The 16953-nt window shown below is 39.3% G+C and overlaps 1 protein-coding gene across 3 annotated transcripts in view; it reads right to left on the bottom strand.

Annotated features, from left to right (window-relative positions):
* The window catches only part of DGKI (diacylglycerol kinase iota), a 475885-nt gene that overhangs the window by 63534 nt on the left and 395398 nt on the right, over positions 1-16953 (bottom strand). For 2 of the 3 annotated variants that reach the window (XM_032761874.2, XM_058427069.1), the window contains 3 exons: positions 16248-16288; positions 15263-15390; positions 12850-12972 (listed from right to left, as the gene is read on the bottom strand). In XM_032761874.2, coding sequence (XP_032617765.1) covers positions 12850-12972; positions 15263-15390; positions 16248-16288 — 292 coding nt within the window. Of the gene's footprint in view, positions 1-12745; positions 12973-15262; positions 15391-16247; positions 16289-16953 lie in introns of those variants that run through there. The other variant, XM_058427074.1, reaches the window with a different exon arrangement.

Below are 16953 nucleotides of genomic sequence, written 5' to 3' on the forward strand. Positions count from 1 at the left end.
TACTTATGAGAATATCCATATTGTCTCTAAAATAAAGACAACTTTTCAAACTAGGATACGCAGAGAAACTTGAAAAAAAGGGAAGCTCTGGGAAAACAAAATGCTATTTTAGATAGAATATTATGTAATTTAACTGGTAAAAATTAAAATATTTTCATACTGAAACCAGCACAGTCATATTGTGGATCCAAAAGCAAAAGTCCCTTGAATTTTTAAAGTCACAAACTTCAAAAAAACAAACAAACAAACAAAAAACAAAACAAGACAAAACAGAAATCTGTGTTGAGGCAGTCAGCTTCAGACTAGTCTCCAGGTTCCCAAAGAAGTAAGTTTGTTTCTCTGGAAAGGGGTGTTGTCATGGCAGTCTGAATATATGAGATTATCCAACTAAACACAGCTACACTATCTTGGAATGAATCATTTTATTAGATTAATATATAGAGATATCACAAATCAGGGAACAAGACATTCAGCACATATTGGCTCGTGGCTGCTGCATTAGAGACAGCACTCTATCTAAACTCAAGCATCTCTAAGAAACTCAAAGATACTTTTTTTAGATTGCCTTCAATCCAAAAATTTTCCTTCAAAGCCTTTTATCTTTCTAGTAGATCGATTACAAGGCTTAAGGGCACTGAAAAATGTGCCCAGTTTTCTACCAGCAAAGAGCAATACATAAAAGCAAACGAGTATTATATTTGGGAAGGCAAAGGTCTTTATAAAGTATTGCACCTCTTATGATGTTTTATCGTTTTTAGTCAATAAACCTGGAAATGAAATAATGGGTGTCACGACTATTTCAGTCTTTATATCTGGTATAATATACTTTACAATAGGTTTTAGATATATGCATTTTCTCGGTAAGCTCCATGAAATGATCAAAACTTACAAGCTGATCCTAACACAATATCCTTTTTGTTTGAATAACACTGCCCAGTTTTCTTTCTTTTTATTTTTTTTAGACTCTATGCATATTTTGCTTTTTTTTTTTTTCCATCTCATGGCTTTAACTCAAAAGCACCCATGGCCTTCCTACGTGGCCCTTCCTCAGAATGGCTACATCATTTCCTTCTTTGGAGATAGGATGTCAATAGATTATCCATTAGTCTTACCTAAAGAACAGAGGATAGATTAGATAAATATTGGCGATGTATCTACATGGAACTCTTACTTTCTGTAAAGAAACATCTACAAATGAATGTCTATCTCTATTCCCAGTGTCCCCAACATATATATCTTCTACTCAGCGCTGTTAAACATCACCTGGTAGGGAGTTGGCCAAGGGATGGGTCCACCACATAGAGATGGGCTTAAGACAAACATGCAGGACAGGTGTGACAGCGGAGTTTAAATAGGCACAAGAGCATAGATTCATATTCTGAAAACACTCAGCAGTGGGATTCCCCAGGACCACAGACTGTGGATGGAGTAGAAGAGGTGGGAGATACTCATCCAATTCACAGGCCTGACTGAAATAACCAAGGCCTGTTCATTTTCCGGTTACCATCCTGCAGTAACGATAGGAAACAAAGCGGGAATGCTGGGCAAGCTAGACATTGTGCTCCTTCTACACCCTACACAGCACACTACAAATAAGTACACCACTCCTTATTGTGAAGTTCTTGTTGGGGAACAAAGCAGCACACATATGTCCACACACTGAAAACAACTCACTATATGCGTATTTCATTCAATTTCCCTTTCATGCCTGTCTTTCCTCTTTACTGTCTAGCTTTGGGGATGAGAACCACAGCAAAAAGACCACTTTCTATAAACATCAGGTGATCATCCATCCTACTCAGGAAGAGAAAGAGAAGCTCTTTATATCAGCTCTGAATGTTCTGTCTCTCTCGTTTCAGTCATTTACTTGTATTTCTTTTCCCCCCTCCTGACCACAGCCCTGAGAGTTTCCTGGACTTTCTCATTTACCTTTGTCACAGTTGGGTGGAATCCAGCCTTTCCTGGATAGAACAGCCTCCCATCATGTGCTCACACCTTTTTCCTATGGTGAACATGTAAGAATGTTCATGCCTGGTCAGCATCCCCCAGGTTCGACTTTCCTCCCTGCTTCTTGAGCCATGATGCTTGTCCTCTGTTACACTCCTGTGTCGTCCCAAATGAAAACTGATTTCCCAGTTGGGCATTCTCTGCAGGCACATTTCAAGGGTCCACATCACAACTGCAGAATCATCATCTTTGTTTTTCTTCTGTTTTACCGTGAAGTGGTGATGCTACACAAATTACATCTATTTCCTAAAACCGTTGGTAGACAAGAATCTTCATTCAAATCAAGTGAGCAAAGGTATGATTTACTGTGCTGTGAAAGCATGGCTGCAGATTATCATCTCTGGGCAATAGCTTTCTTCCCTTGAGCAGCTCTCAAGGGTGCATTGCCTATCCTGGAGAACTAGTTTGCCAGGCCTATGACATTATTTGGAGGACCCGAGGGAGAAAGAACGAGACCATGGATCTATGTGACATCTTCACCATTATCACTCTAGCCCCGAAGCATCTCTAATTAGGTAAAATAGGACCAGAAATCCCACAGCACTGCAAATCTCCATCGACTACATAATCCTCTCTTTGTTTGCTTTTGGTCCTTCTAATTATGAATATTTCTCTTAAAACAGTGAACAAAGCACATACAGTAAAAGAGAGCAGGCGAGAATGAGAGTGAGAGATGAAAGTTACAGCAAACACACAGAGTGGCATTGAAATGAGAGAAAGACAAACACATTCTCTATTCAAGTGGTCACAAACCCATTCAGGGAATGCCAAGCAGCCTCAAAGGTAACATTCACGACCAACAGAGGGAAGGGGTGCAGAAAGAGCAAAATGGAAGAAGACAGAGATGAGCATTTGTGTGGAGGGAAGGAAATAATTTCCAGCATGTAAATAATAAAGGCTGCTTGGTGAGTTCCTCATTTGATACAAATTTCTACCAATTCCCTTTATTGTCATAATTTCCCAGTCTTTAAGACTCGCCTACCCAAATATATGCCTTGATGACCCCCATGTGAGCTGTGCTTGAAATATCTTGTTGTTTTTTTTTTAAACAGATTCCTATATTTAGATATATTTGGCTTTTAGAAAATAGCACTGTTGAGGTTGGGGAGATATTGGTCAAAGGCCATACAATTACAGTTCAGCAGACTAAGTTCAAGAGATCCATTGTACAACATGGTGACTTTGGTTAATGATGATATAACATATTCTTAAAAAATGCACAGAGAATGCATATTAAGTGTCCTCACCACAAAAATAACTGTGTGATGTAATGCATTCATTGATTAGCCAGGTTTAGCCATTCAGCAATGTATATGTACTTCAAAAAATCATGTTGTACACAATAAATATATGCAATTAGTCAATTAAAAAGTTTAAAAACTAATTTAAAAAAAAAACACTGTTTTACCTTCAGCATTTACAATTCCATACTTTTCTGTATACCCTCCTCAGTTTGCTGAGTCGCCTGAATGTCTTTCGAGTTTAAAATTTTACTGCCACCTACTGTTAACTTTCAAGAACTGCAACAAAATGAGGGCAAAGGAGTTTGAAAACTACGAGTAGAGAGACTGAGGAAGAATGGGCAAAAGTGGACAGTGGACACAGAAAAGAAATAGATAAAATAAAGAGATGAAGTTGGAGAAAATAATACTTCACAAGCTTATTCATCCTGATGATGTAGCCATCACATTTTAGCATTCTGTAGACAAAATGAAAAAAGAAATAATTAAACCCAGCACAGTTGTGAAGCAATAAAGGATGGGTGGCTTGCCTTTAGAAATCAGTCTCTGCAATATAGTTGCCAGCCCACTTTCTAAAAAAAAGCGTGAAGAAATAGAAAAGGCACATTATTCTAAAAGCTAGCCAATGGAGACATACCCGGGGAGCCAGGAGGAAGGACCCTTTAGAAAAAGCCGAGTCGCCGGCTTTATCCTAGTGACTCTGGGAACCCTGGCCAACAGCTTCTGTTGAGACATAATCCATCTGGATTTTGTGAATGTGGACTTCTTTTTTTTCTTTTTAAGCATAAGTTGAAACATGAGGGAGCTCTGGATTGTGAAGGCAAGTCACAAGAGAGCCACGTTTAGTCTTAGCACGTGGGGCTTATAAGCAAGGCACCTCACTTCTCTCGTGATCCCGGATATGCAATATCTCCCTGTGGTAATTGAGTAAGGGCTCAGTCACAGCTACTTATTTTTAGGAAATCCAAATAAGGACTTCTGATCCCAGTTTTAGAAAATGGAAGACAAAACTAGGCGGGGTTGGAAGCTGATTTGGCACCTCTGAAGATAACTGTAACATACCCCAGAAGCTTTCCGACAACATCTCCTCCCACCCCACCCTTCTCAGGAGAGGGTGGGAACAGAATCTAAACAGTGTCTGCTTCCTCCTGACTCTAATGTGTCTAAGGACAAGAGAGTTTCTCAGTTATAGATCAGTTCAAGGAGCTCCGTGAAAAAAATATAATGAATGCAGATAAATCATAGTAATATTGAAAGCAAGAAATTAAAATGGGCTCGACAGACTGTGAGAATAATTCGATGACTCCAGTGTTAGATATTAAGAACTGCTATGTACTTAACTCTATTCCAAGAGCTGTGGGAGGTACTTAACTTATAACATTTCATTCCCACCTTTAAGGAGATTCTAAGGCAGTCATGGAGTAAGACCAGCATCTCACAGAGTATTGGAGAAAACTGTTAGAGGACTGTTGTTTTTATGGGTGATGCCTGGCACAATCATCCAGAAAAGTTAAAAAAAAAAAAGGGGGGGGGGGCGAGAATGTGGTCTCTATCTCTCCGAATTCCAAATAAGTAGTGCTAGCATGGTGTTGAGATATCTCTTGTTCTCATCTTCTTAGAGTTGGGGGTTCAGAGGGCTCCAGAAGTACCACAAAGAAGTCCCATGCCCGATATAACTCCCTAACCACCACCATTTCCAGTGATAATATGACATCCCTCTCACATTCCTCAACTCCACGCTGAATATGGTAAGTGACTATTGCTCCACATCCCAGCAACTTGAGATTCGCAGGCAAGTAGTTTTTTGAAAATATTTCAAAATGATCACTCTTTCATACTCTAGATCTGTTTAATCAAATTATTCACCTAAGGCAGATACATTGAGAAAACGAGTGTTGGTGGAAGTTGGAGAATGCAGCAAATGGACTAACAGTTTATTTTGGAGGTGAATGCCTGGGAAACAATTCTTCCTTGCCACTCTACCTACCACTGTGCTCACCAACAGTGCCTACAACTTCCTATACCCACGCACACTTACCTTTTACTTTCTCACTTGTGAAATACCAACATTTCTCCAAGTCAGGCATTCAAGTGCGTCTTTATTATTTTGATCTGTGAATTCCCTGGATCAAGCATACTTATATTCAAATTTGAAATATATAAATGGAATCCACAGCCTAACAAAAATGGTCAACATTTTACATATTATTTTGTTATCATTATTATTTTGTTATAATTTGATAAGTACTGGGTTTAGTATAGCAATATAAATAGACATGTATCTATTTTGGTTTGACAGAGCACCTTTTCTATCACGGGATGTTCTAGGAATGGAACATCCTTCTATTCATCCGAAAAGCCTGCCTTGTTGAATGCCTACCATTCTAGGTATGGTGCAAAGTGCTATGGAGACAGAGGGAGAAATGCACAGTTTGGTCATCCAAGGAACTCACATGCTTTAAAGAGGGATCCAATCAATACTGCCTCACATTCACAGTATTCCTGAAGTGTGAATAAATAAGGCTGCCAGCTTTTACAAATGTAAAAAGAGAGCCACTTAACACTAATACTTCCTCATGCTGTAATCATTGGCAAAACTTGGAACTCATGGCAATGAAAGGCAAGAATTTCCTGGGATTATTTCAAATAAAATGGATATTTAACATTAAAGTAAGTTTGTTTGTTTTTCTTTCAATGTCAGTCAAAGTAAGATGTGGTACACAGGGAATTCTGTTCTAACTCTTCCACTAACTGAACTTGGAAAGGTAAATTTAAATCCATTTCCTCCGAGTGGTTTAGGGCCTCCATATGCATAAATGATTGAGGAACAATTCTAAAAATAACAAAGGAAAATCTCTTATTAAATATTTCACACACCCATAGGAATAGAGTGTTATTATGTGCTTGCCAAATAGAATAATTCATCAATTCATTTCAAACTCGAGGTAAGTCAAGAAGAAAAAGAAGAAGGAAGACATATGTCAGCTATCCTGTATTTTTCCAGCTGGAATGAGTATCCGGGGTGAGCAAGATTGAGACCAGACAAAGGTAATCAGGGATGTCAAAGGTAGGTAGAAACGGGACCCAACTATCTCAGTGAAACAGATGCCAGGAGCCATCTTTATCCTGACAGCACTGATTTCATCTCTAAGATATATTTCAGCAAAACCTGCGCCCCACTAAGAAGATTAATTTTCCTCCACTTATCTGATTGTGAAGCTCAAAGAATATTTCCAAAATCAAAATCGCTGTCCAATAGTCTGTCTTCCTGTTGAGAACCTGAAGCTTTCACAATAAGCACAATTACCCTTTTTATTAGGCTCAGGCCATAACCTAATGTTCCCAGAAGAAACTGAATAAAGAAAATAGTTGAGGACCAGAGGGGAATGAAGTTATTTCTCCCATAATCAGCCTAGAACATCTGAGTTTTCAGAACACAGGAGGTCTCTGGGCTTTATCTTCTCGATACAGTGATTCAGAATTGCAATTGCAGACTATACTAAAAAGGCCAGTTTTTCAGTTTAAAGTATTATTAGATATCTTGATATCTCCAAATAATTTCTCAGTTGTCCAAATTTCCTTAAGCACACATAGCATATGGAGATGTTGAACTACCATTGAGTGTTTTCCATTATTTGAGAGACATTTCTGGTTTACACAATGAGGAAGGACAAATACTTATTCATATGTAAAAGATGAAGAAAATACACATAGAACGCTTAATAAGCCTATTTTTTTTCTGTGAGGCTGACATTTTCGTTAATTCTTTAAATATTCATCCTTTCTAGGGTCAAAAAAGTTAAATCTTAAAAAAAGCAGCAAATTATATTTCCTCTTGTTTCCAGAACACTCTTATGCCGCACAGCACTTATTAGTAGGAACTGTAATAATTGGTCTAATATTTTCCCCTTTAAATATAAGCTCTTCAAGGGCAATAATTATTTCTTCTTTAGTTGTATATCTTCAGTGCCTGACTTCAGTCACTGAAGGTGCCCAATATTGATTTGTTCAATACATGATTGACTGAATTGTTTACCCTATTTCTTAGGATTCAAATGAAATCACAAATCAGACCTCACACATTGTAGTTAAGCATTTGATAGCATTATCTTTCCTTGTCGACAGAAATCCTCTGCCAATCATAAAAACCCATTAGCCCTGTGTAGCTGATCGGGTACCAGACACCTGCCTAGACACAGTTATCTGGACTGAATATCTGCCCTCAGTGTGGTTCACTACACTGTTTCCCCTGTGTCTTAGTCTAGTGGCAAGATACTATTTGTGTGACAGTCCACTTTAGTTCTTTCAGGCCTAGGACTTGGGGACATTGAGAAAAAGAACACCTCTTTCAGTCATTTGGGGGTTTCTTACGAACTACAAAATCTAAGAGCCGGAAAAAGGTTACTCTGATTCAGAAACAAAAGCAGTGTCTCCTAGCCCCTTTACCTGCTTGCTCTTAACCCATCTGACTCAGAGGTGAGTCAGTCCTTTTCTCAAAGAAAACTTAAGAAGAATATATCAGAGTTTTCATTCCATGCCTATTTTCTTATCTCATAGATCCTTAAGTGGCAAAATTCTTCCTTACAACTCAAATAGATTTGGTCTGCTAAAATTTAAGTAAATTCCCTCCTTATTAATCTTCTGCCAGATGAAATATAGTCTTGCCACTAATCGTGGTGGTACAATTAAAGATAAGAGCAAATACATTTCCAGAATCATGTCATTTTAAATAGAACTTCCTTGGGCATTGAAAACCTTTTTTTTTTTTAACTTAAAGACAAAATCATTATGGTCCCAGCAGTAAAAATGTCAGTCAACCACTTCTCACCAATTCATTTCAAAATTGGTTCTTAAATATTTGTTATTATGTTCACAGGTTTTGAACACTATACACGTTGTGTATCCTACTTTGGAATTATAGTCTTTCCTATAGGACCTGCATATAAGTAGGCATGTGTATATCTTCCTTTAAAATTATAATGTTTCTAAATGGAAACATTTAATATAATTGCAACTAGTTCCAGTAATGATAGAAATCTAATTCATCCTCTTTATATTAATTGCCTCTCACGCTGCCTGAGAAAAAGGGAGGTTGATGGATCTAAGGGACTACTTCAAAGTTTAAAACCATGGGAAAATGCTGAGAAGATCCAACAGAGCCCGGTCAGTTGCAATTTGGAGGGGAAAGGGCCGCTTGGCACAAAAATGCCCTGGGTGCCTTGGAGGAAGAGTGATATGGGGAAAGCCTTGGGGGTATATTTCTTTCTATTTTCAGTACTTTTTTCTTTTAAATCAGACTTCTCAGAATTTTGTCTTATTTATCTTTTCAAAGAATTTTTTTTTTATTTTTTATTTTTTATTTTTTTGAGATGGAGTCTCACTCTGTCACCCAGGCTGGAGTGCAGTGGCCCGATCTCGGCTCACTGCAAGCTCCGCCTCCCGGGTTCATGCCATTCTCCTGCCTCAACATCCCGAGTAGCTGGGACTACAGGCGCCCGCCACCACACCCGGCTAATTTTTTGCATTTTTAGTAGAGACGGGGTTTCACCGTGTTAGCCAGGATGGTCTCGATCTCCTGACCTCGTGATCCACCCGCCTCAGCCTCCCAATGTGCTGGGATTACAGGCGTGAGCCACCAGGCCCAGCCAAAAATTTTATTTTCTGTTCATCATCTGTCTGTTTTATTCTCCCTGTCATTGATTTCTCTTGTTATCTTTATTATTTTTCTCCCCTCTCATTTCTATTACACTGGGATTCTTTTTCCAATTTATCAAATTGAATGCTTTGCTTATTTGCACGCACTCATTTTTCCCTTGATAAATGAATTTGCAGTCCTAAATCGTTCTATGAATACCATGTTAGCAGTGTCTCAAAAACTCTGGTAAGTAGTATTTTCAGTTCTAAGAATTGAAACTTTCTCTTTTGATTTCTTTTTATACAGTGAGTTATTTAGCACTGTCAACAGGATTTTAAAATTGAACATTTCCTCTCCCCCAAGTTGACTGGGGCTTTAAAGCTTAAAGAAACAGATGCTGATCATACCTAGATTATTACAATAAGTGTTCAGGGCCTTTTCAGTTACTGATTCATCAATACTCTAACTGGGAAGGTAAATTCTGCAATATCGAGTAAGCTGAAACTGCATATATATTCTGCAACACAGAAGGGCACAGGATGTTTGTGGCATTTTAAAAAATAATAGAATATTAGAAATCAATATCGAAATAGAGAAATAATTTATAGCATATGTATGATGCAATATTCTATACCAAAAATTATTTAAAACCCATATATCAATATGAATGAATTTCAAAAATACAATGCTGAGTGAAATGGCAAGTTTCAAAATATATGCATTATATAACACAGGCAAAAACAAAAATACAAGTTGACTATCCCTTAGCCAAAATGCTTGGGACCAGAAGTGCCTCAGATTTTTTATTTTCTTAGGATTTTGGAATATTTGCATTATACTTACCAGCTGAGCATCCCAAACCCAAATATCTGAAATCCAAAATGTTCCAATAAGCACTCCCTTTGAGCATCATGTCAGCACTTTAAAAGTTTTGGATTTTGGAGCATTTCAGATTACAGATTTTCCAATTAGAGAGATTCCAACTTGTATGATACAAAACAAAACCATAAAACTATATTTTTTACACTACTCTATGTTGTTTATGGCTTGAAAGAAAGACATAATGCAAATATAGAAAAACAACGACATAAATAAATCAAGGTGGTTGGTACATGATGGCCTTCTATATAATTTTTACGCTTATTTTGATTAGAATAGTTTATATATATTTAATAATTTTAAACTGAAGTTTACCACCATTATATTTTGTTTCAATCTCTTCTTTTAAAGAAAAGATGCTTAAAAATTAATTCTCAGCCATATTTACTTCTGGGTAAGTTTGCAGTTGTATATTTAATGTGCATGCATAGTACCCCTATATTGTAGGATTTTTCACTTTACAAATGTAAAAAAGAAATAGAGGCCGGGCGCGGTGGCTCAAGCCTGTAATCCCAGCACTTTGGGAGGCCAAGGTGGGCGGATCACGAGGTCAGGAGATCGAGACCACGGTGAAACCCCGTCTCTACTAAAAATACAAAAAATTAGCCGGGCGTGGTGGCGGGCGCCTGTAGTCCCAGCTACTCGGAGAGGCTGAGGCAGGAGAATGGCGTGAACCCCGGGGGGCGGAGCCTGCAGTGAGCCGAGATCGTGCCACTGCACTCCAGCCTGGGGGACAGAGCGAGACTCCGTCTCAAAAAAAAAAGAAATAGAAACCAAAGTAAACCTCTGTGGCTCTGGTGCGCTAACTCTGTATGGTCCCTTTGGGAAGACAGTGTAGGACGATGGAAAAACCATAGAGTCAGAAGTCAAACCGACCTCAGGTCAAACCACACCTGCCATTTGAAGTGACCTAAGAGAAATATTTTACCCTCTAGGAGCCTCAGTTTACTTATCTGTTAAGCAACAGCTAAATTTAAAAATTATTGAAAGAAGATCATTTAATTATGATACAAAGCAAGTGGGAAGTAGTCCATCAATAGTAGTTATTACTAATATTATTAGACATTTCCACAACTGCAATTATACCTATTTGTATCAGAGATGACGTCTGAAGGCAATAAAAAGATACTCTAAGAAATAAATGGACATAATAATTTTAAAAGTTAAAGAATTAATTAAAAAGTTGAGGTAAGGCATCTAGTTTGGTTTTGTTTTAAGTGATTTAACACAACAATTTTATGATGCTGTGTCTTTTATGAGACAGGAATTCAGACTGAGCCTAGTAGAGATGACTTGCCTTTGTTCCACGATGTCTGGAGATGCAGCTGGAGAAGCTGAAAGGTTGGGAGTGAATGTTTGCTTGTTTTCAAAGTAATTTTTCAGGTTTTCTTTAAAAGTGTCTACTACTCTAGGGCATTTTAGAACTAAAGTAGTATAAATGACTGCAAAAACTTATAGCTGTAAATTGAAGATCAACCAAAAATTAAGAGACATCCCTAAAAGGATAATATAACCCAAACAAACAGAAAGAGTTGATTTTCACATCTGCTTTTAAGAACTTGGCTATTATATAAAGCGGTAAATTTATTTGTGATCCTTGGGAAGAATATTTACTATCTTATATTCAATTATTTTATTTATCATGATACATACATCAGTATGTTATATATAGAAAAATCAGGACCTAGAAAACTAGATTGAGCTCATATTCTGCTTTGTGGAAACAGACTATATACATGTACAACTAAAATACTCATCTGGTTTGTCTAGGCTTAATTTCTATTTCTGTAGCTAATTAAAACTCTAATTTTCCAATAAGTCTGCCCACAGATAAATGGCCACTTTTTTAGCTATTCTTGGGTGGCTGACTCACCCTGGTTCACAAGCCTCAATTCTGTATAAAAAGGAAATGGAAAAACATCCTGAATTGTAAGCAATCAAAATGCCATCAGAAACTAACAACACAGTTTAATTAAAAAGAAAACTCTATAGTAATTCATTTTTGTTCCTTTCCCCTCTTCACACAAGAAAATAAGAGGTAATACAGAGAAGCAATTAAAATGAAGTCTCCTTTTGCACTCAGGGTGTGTGCCTCGAAACTTTGCCAATGAAATAATTAGCTCCAAATTTCCCATTTTTTTCCCTTTTGTAATATTGAAATTGCTTCTGGTCTTTGTCCAGAAACAAAGCACTTTCTTTGCCTCTTTAGTTAACCCTAGGCTTCTAAGAATCTTTAGTAATCTTGTTATTCTATCAAAAGGCTAAGACTGTGTGGTTACAAGGCCATTGTCACTATTTGATTAAGACCCCAGGTAAACTGGAAACCAGCCTAATTTCATGAACACACTGGATTTGCATAACCTCTGAGATGGATTGATTGGCCTGAAATTAAAGAGTAGGTGCATGTGAGTGTATCTGTCACCAGAGGAAATGATAGGAAGGTGAATTCACTGAGCACAAAGGTATCAACACTGCTGTGGAACTTCAGCATGCATCCTACACTCTCACCATGATCAGACCTCAGAAGAAAGCACACGTACTGTTCTGATCTACAAACAAACGCTGTACTGCTTACCCACAGAGACTGCAACCACAACATGGGCAGCACCCACCTTTAGCCAACAAACCCACGTGGCAATATTGGGTAGAGCACACATGCACAGGCTCAGGACTGAGGACCAATGAAACAGCAAGATAACGTGTTCACAAATGAAAAACCACGTGTCACTTTCAAGCTACTCATGATCACTCTCATGCATGTCTTCATGATGTGGCAAACAGGGATGTCTGATAAACACTAAACTCCAGTAAAGAAGACACTGATGAGGTTTAAAGTATGTGGAGGTCCACGTGCAAGGGGCTCAAGGTGGCTCAGGAGCAAGAGAATGGAAGGTGGAGCTCCATGAACGGTTTGGGGTAGATAAAAGTGAGCAAGGTGCATGGAATAAAAACACAGAGTAGCACCTGCATGAGACAGCCTGAGTACCATTGAAAAGAGAATCCTGCCCACTGGTGCACAGCCCACAGAACATCCTCTACCAGCAATCACAGTAGCGCAGAGGAAAAGAACAGCGAGAGAACTCTTACTGTAGCACGCGGGAGTGGCTGAGATCTTTCAGATCTGAGTCCTCATAATAGGGAGCTATCATCCCCAGCCCACTGTCACTCAGCATGCGTTTCCGCAGGGCAGGATTCCACCAGTCTGAGATCCTGAGAGAAAGAAGGGCACCAGACAGTTAAGCATTCAAAGTCAGCCATGTGACTTCGTTTCCACTTTCTGAAGATGAATCTTGCCAGTAAATGTGAGAAGCAAAATTCATCTTTACGGAGTGTTTACCAGATACTACACATTTACTATTTCATTCATTTATCTCAACAATCATGAACTATCTGCATGATTCTGTCCCCTTTACAGATGAGAAAACTGATTTTCAAGAGTAAGTCATTTTAAATGTGACATGAATAAGAAGTAACAGACCTAGTGCAGAAGTGCAGATTAGAAAATAACAAAGCCCATCCTGTTTCACTGCTTCCCTGTTCCTGGTTTAGTTCAGGGTAAGCAACTGGTGAGAAATAAGAAAGGCACTGATTCAAGCCCTGGTGGAATTTCAGGCTACTTTATTTTTGGAGATAGAGCTAACAGAGGTCTAGCCAGGCCAAAGCAATTCGTTTTGGCCATTATTTGACATGAAGAAAACGACCATACAAAAAATTAGCTGGGCGTGGTGGTGGGCACCTGTAGTCCCAGCTACCCGGGAGGCTGAGGCAGGAGAATGGTGTGAACCCGGGAGGCGGAGCTTGCAGTGAGCCAAGATCGCACCACTGCACTCCAGCCTGGGCAACAGAGCGAGACTCCATCTCCAAAAAAAAAAAAGGAAAAGAAAAAGAAAATGACCAAGTGAACAAAGACCAGGGAAACTTGGCAGAATGGACTCTCTCCTTGCTAGATCAAGAGTCAGAGCTCAGGTTAGGTGGGGTAGGAGGACACCCAGACTCTAGCACCTGCTGCTTCTACAGTAGGACAAAACATTCTACCTGCTTTCCCCACTACTGATGGGTCTGATGCATGGATGTGCCCTGCGAAGGTGGCCTTCCCCACCACCTTTGGGGCTCCCAGGGGTGCATCTGGCTACCCCTTGTGCCTGTCGGCCTTCCCCCATGCTCTGACATCGCAGCTCTGGCTTCCTGAGAACAGCTTTCTATCAGTTCCATGCAGCCACTTGAGTCCTCTCTTGTCTCCCCATAGACTTGGTACATATTGAACATCAACTGCCCCTGGCAGAGTGGGAAACCACTCACAAATAGCAGCAGTGACCCAAAGAAGTGAAAAAAAGTAAATCAAGTGACAATGGGAAAACAGGAATGAAGATGACATTGCAGTTGTGCTAGCCTAGTGGCCTGTTTATTCATACTATATGAGTATGTGTACACGATGTGCATTTACTATTTGGGCACATTGTGTATGGTTTCTAGAGCAATTCTTATTTCAATAATGCAGGCCCCACAGACCAGTAAAACACTAAATTTCACAAGGACAACGATTCTTATCTGTTTTAATTTTTGTACTGTTATTCCCCAAGTACTTACACTAGGACCTGGCACACAAAATTCTCTAAATAGTTCTGAATTATTGAAATAACTTAGAAATATTAATTACATTTGGGTGGTGGAAGGTGGTAGTTAAATGCATGGGCTCTGGCATCAGGTAGCCCAGGACTGTATCTCATTTTTTCTACTTATTTTCTGTGAAATATTAGGCAAGTAACATAACCCTTTAGGTCTCAATTTTTTAATCTATGAATTAAGGATAATTGTACCAAATTTTCAAGGTCACTAGAATGATGATGATGATGATGATGATTACTGTAATAACATTCTATTTAATGCGTGTTTTAAAAATGCCAGGAACGACTTTAAGTGCTTTACCTGTATCAATTCTTTTAATCGCCAAACAATTCTCTGAGTGAGGATTATTGTTATTTGTATTTTACAGATGAGAAAATAAGCACAGAGCACTTAAGATGATTAAGTCACTATGAAGCGGTGGTAGAAATAGAAGAGAGACACGGGACAGAGCTCTTAAAAAGGGCTTGATATGTCATAGTTATTATTATATAATCTACATGTCTCCAGCAGCCTGGAAATAGCAAAGAAGAGGAAGAGGAGAAAATTTGTCAAATCACCTGTGTCAATTGTTAATGTAGATAACAGAGTTACTACAAATGTATAAGCACAAACACAAGTACTAGTGCTTTCTAGGTTTGTTAGGAAGTGTTGCTGTGATGGGGAAAGAAGGCTTGGACATGGTGCAAATCTGGTTTTGTGTTTCTACAGGGCCATTCATAAGACAGACTTATAATAACCACTCTAAGGAAACATAACAAGAAAATCTACATTTCAAAATCATTTGATGTCATTAGAACGATGTCAAGTTCAAAGGCGAACCAGACATGGATGTCACCCTGAGGCCAGCCTCATAGGCAAGGAGACGCACACTCACCCCGAGGCTTGCTCCACCACCAGGTCAGGCATGCCCGGAGGTGTCCCCGCTGGCTGTGACACCACCATATCTGGGTCCAGAATAAAAATCTCGTCTTGGGAAATCTCCATCACAAAGTGCAAATGTTCCTAAGGAAGAACAAGAAGTCTGTTGCATGAAGAATAACAAAACAATTATTCTTGGTCTCGAGGAATAATGAAATTCTGCAACGTGTCAAAGGATCACACTGTGTCGTCAGAAGCTTGATCAGTTAGTGATCCTCCTGAAAGCTGGGCTATGGCAGGCAGGGGGAGACAGGGAGAGATGAATCCCCTTGGTTCAGGATTTCCACTTAACCAGCATTTTATTTTTAGGTATATCTAGAAATGGTCTTGCCTCATCTCCTTCCCAAATACTATTAGAGAAGTGACACCCACATACCACTGGCCCAGCAGGAGTGTATGATAAGTGGACTTCTACCCCATCATCTGGTCAAAGCTAAGCAGCCTGGTTAACAACTTTATCATTAGGTTCAATACTGTACATTTTTTTCCTAGGAGAATTCGCGTAATGGGAGGAATTATTAACTTGGGCAAAACCATTTTTTTTTTCTCATCACTGACCTCTAGGGATCGGCAAACATCTAGTTATACACTTGGGGTCTCAAACTTGCTAAACAGAAATGAGCTTAGACAGACATGAAATTTGGCTAAGAAGGAGTAAAAATATATTTGTGAATGAAAATTTGGAGTACAGGCTGGGGATAATGTCTACAAGTCGACTTATTTTCTGTACTCATTTGCAAGATCAAGCCACATCATCTTGAGTCCATAAATCATAAAACATGTCAAGATAAATCAAAGGTTCATAGCTTAGGTTATGAACACCATTCCAAAATTTGTGTCTCAGTGTTTTTCGTTAAGAAAAATTTATGAGATTAGCTACCAATAAAGTACATTAACTTGGGAATTTTTCACTTTCACAAGCAGGCTGGAAAAAAACTTACCTGAGATCTGTCTATTCGATAAAAGCGATCAGCAGAAGTTGCTAAGGGAAAAAAAAAAATGCAGATGGCACTCAGAATGTTCTGTAATCTGGCACCAAATTTATAACCTTCTCTTCGACTATGCCGGTCAAACCCCTACATGGCAGTCGTGCTAGTCTCCTGGCCAGACCCTAAACCTTTTTTTTTTTTTGAGACGGAGTCTCGCTCTGTCACCCAGGCTGGAGTGCAGTGGCGCGGTCTGGGCTCGCTGCAAGCTCCACCTCCCAGGTTCACGCCATTCTCCTGCCTCAGCCTCCTGAGTAGCTGGGACTACAGGCGCTCGCCACCACGCCTGGCTAATTTTTTTCGTATTTTTAGTAGAGAAGGGGTTTCACTGTGGTCTCGATCTCCTGACCTTGTGATCCCCCTGCCTCGGCCTCCCAAAGTGCTGGGATTACAGGCATGAGCCACCGCGCCCGGCCGCCAGACCCTAAATCTATTGAGAAAACCTCAGCATGTCCATGCCTCTGCCACTGCTATTCTAAGGCTTGGAAAGCCCTTCCATTGCCTCTGCCATCTAAATCCTACTTGTCTTTAAAGAACCAGCTCAAGTGCTTCTGCTTCTGTGAAACCTTTCTCAGTCCCAACCTCCCAACCCCAGACAGAACGTATTGACCCTGCCTCCATGCACATTTACATTTTTTAAAACTTCTTATACAGACTATCT

This window comes from Hylobates moloch, unplaced genomic scaffold (genome assembly GCF_009828535.3).
Source record: "Hylobates moloch isolate HMO894 unplaced genomic scaffold, HMol_V3 SCAFFOLD_1, whole genome shotgun sequence".
NCBI classification, from domain to species: Eukaryota; Metazoa; Chordata; class Mammalia; order Primates; family Hylobatidae; genus Hylobates; species Hylobates moloch.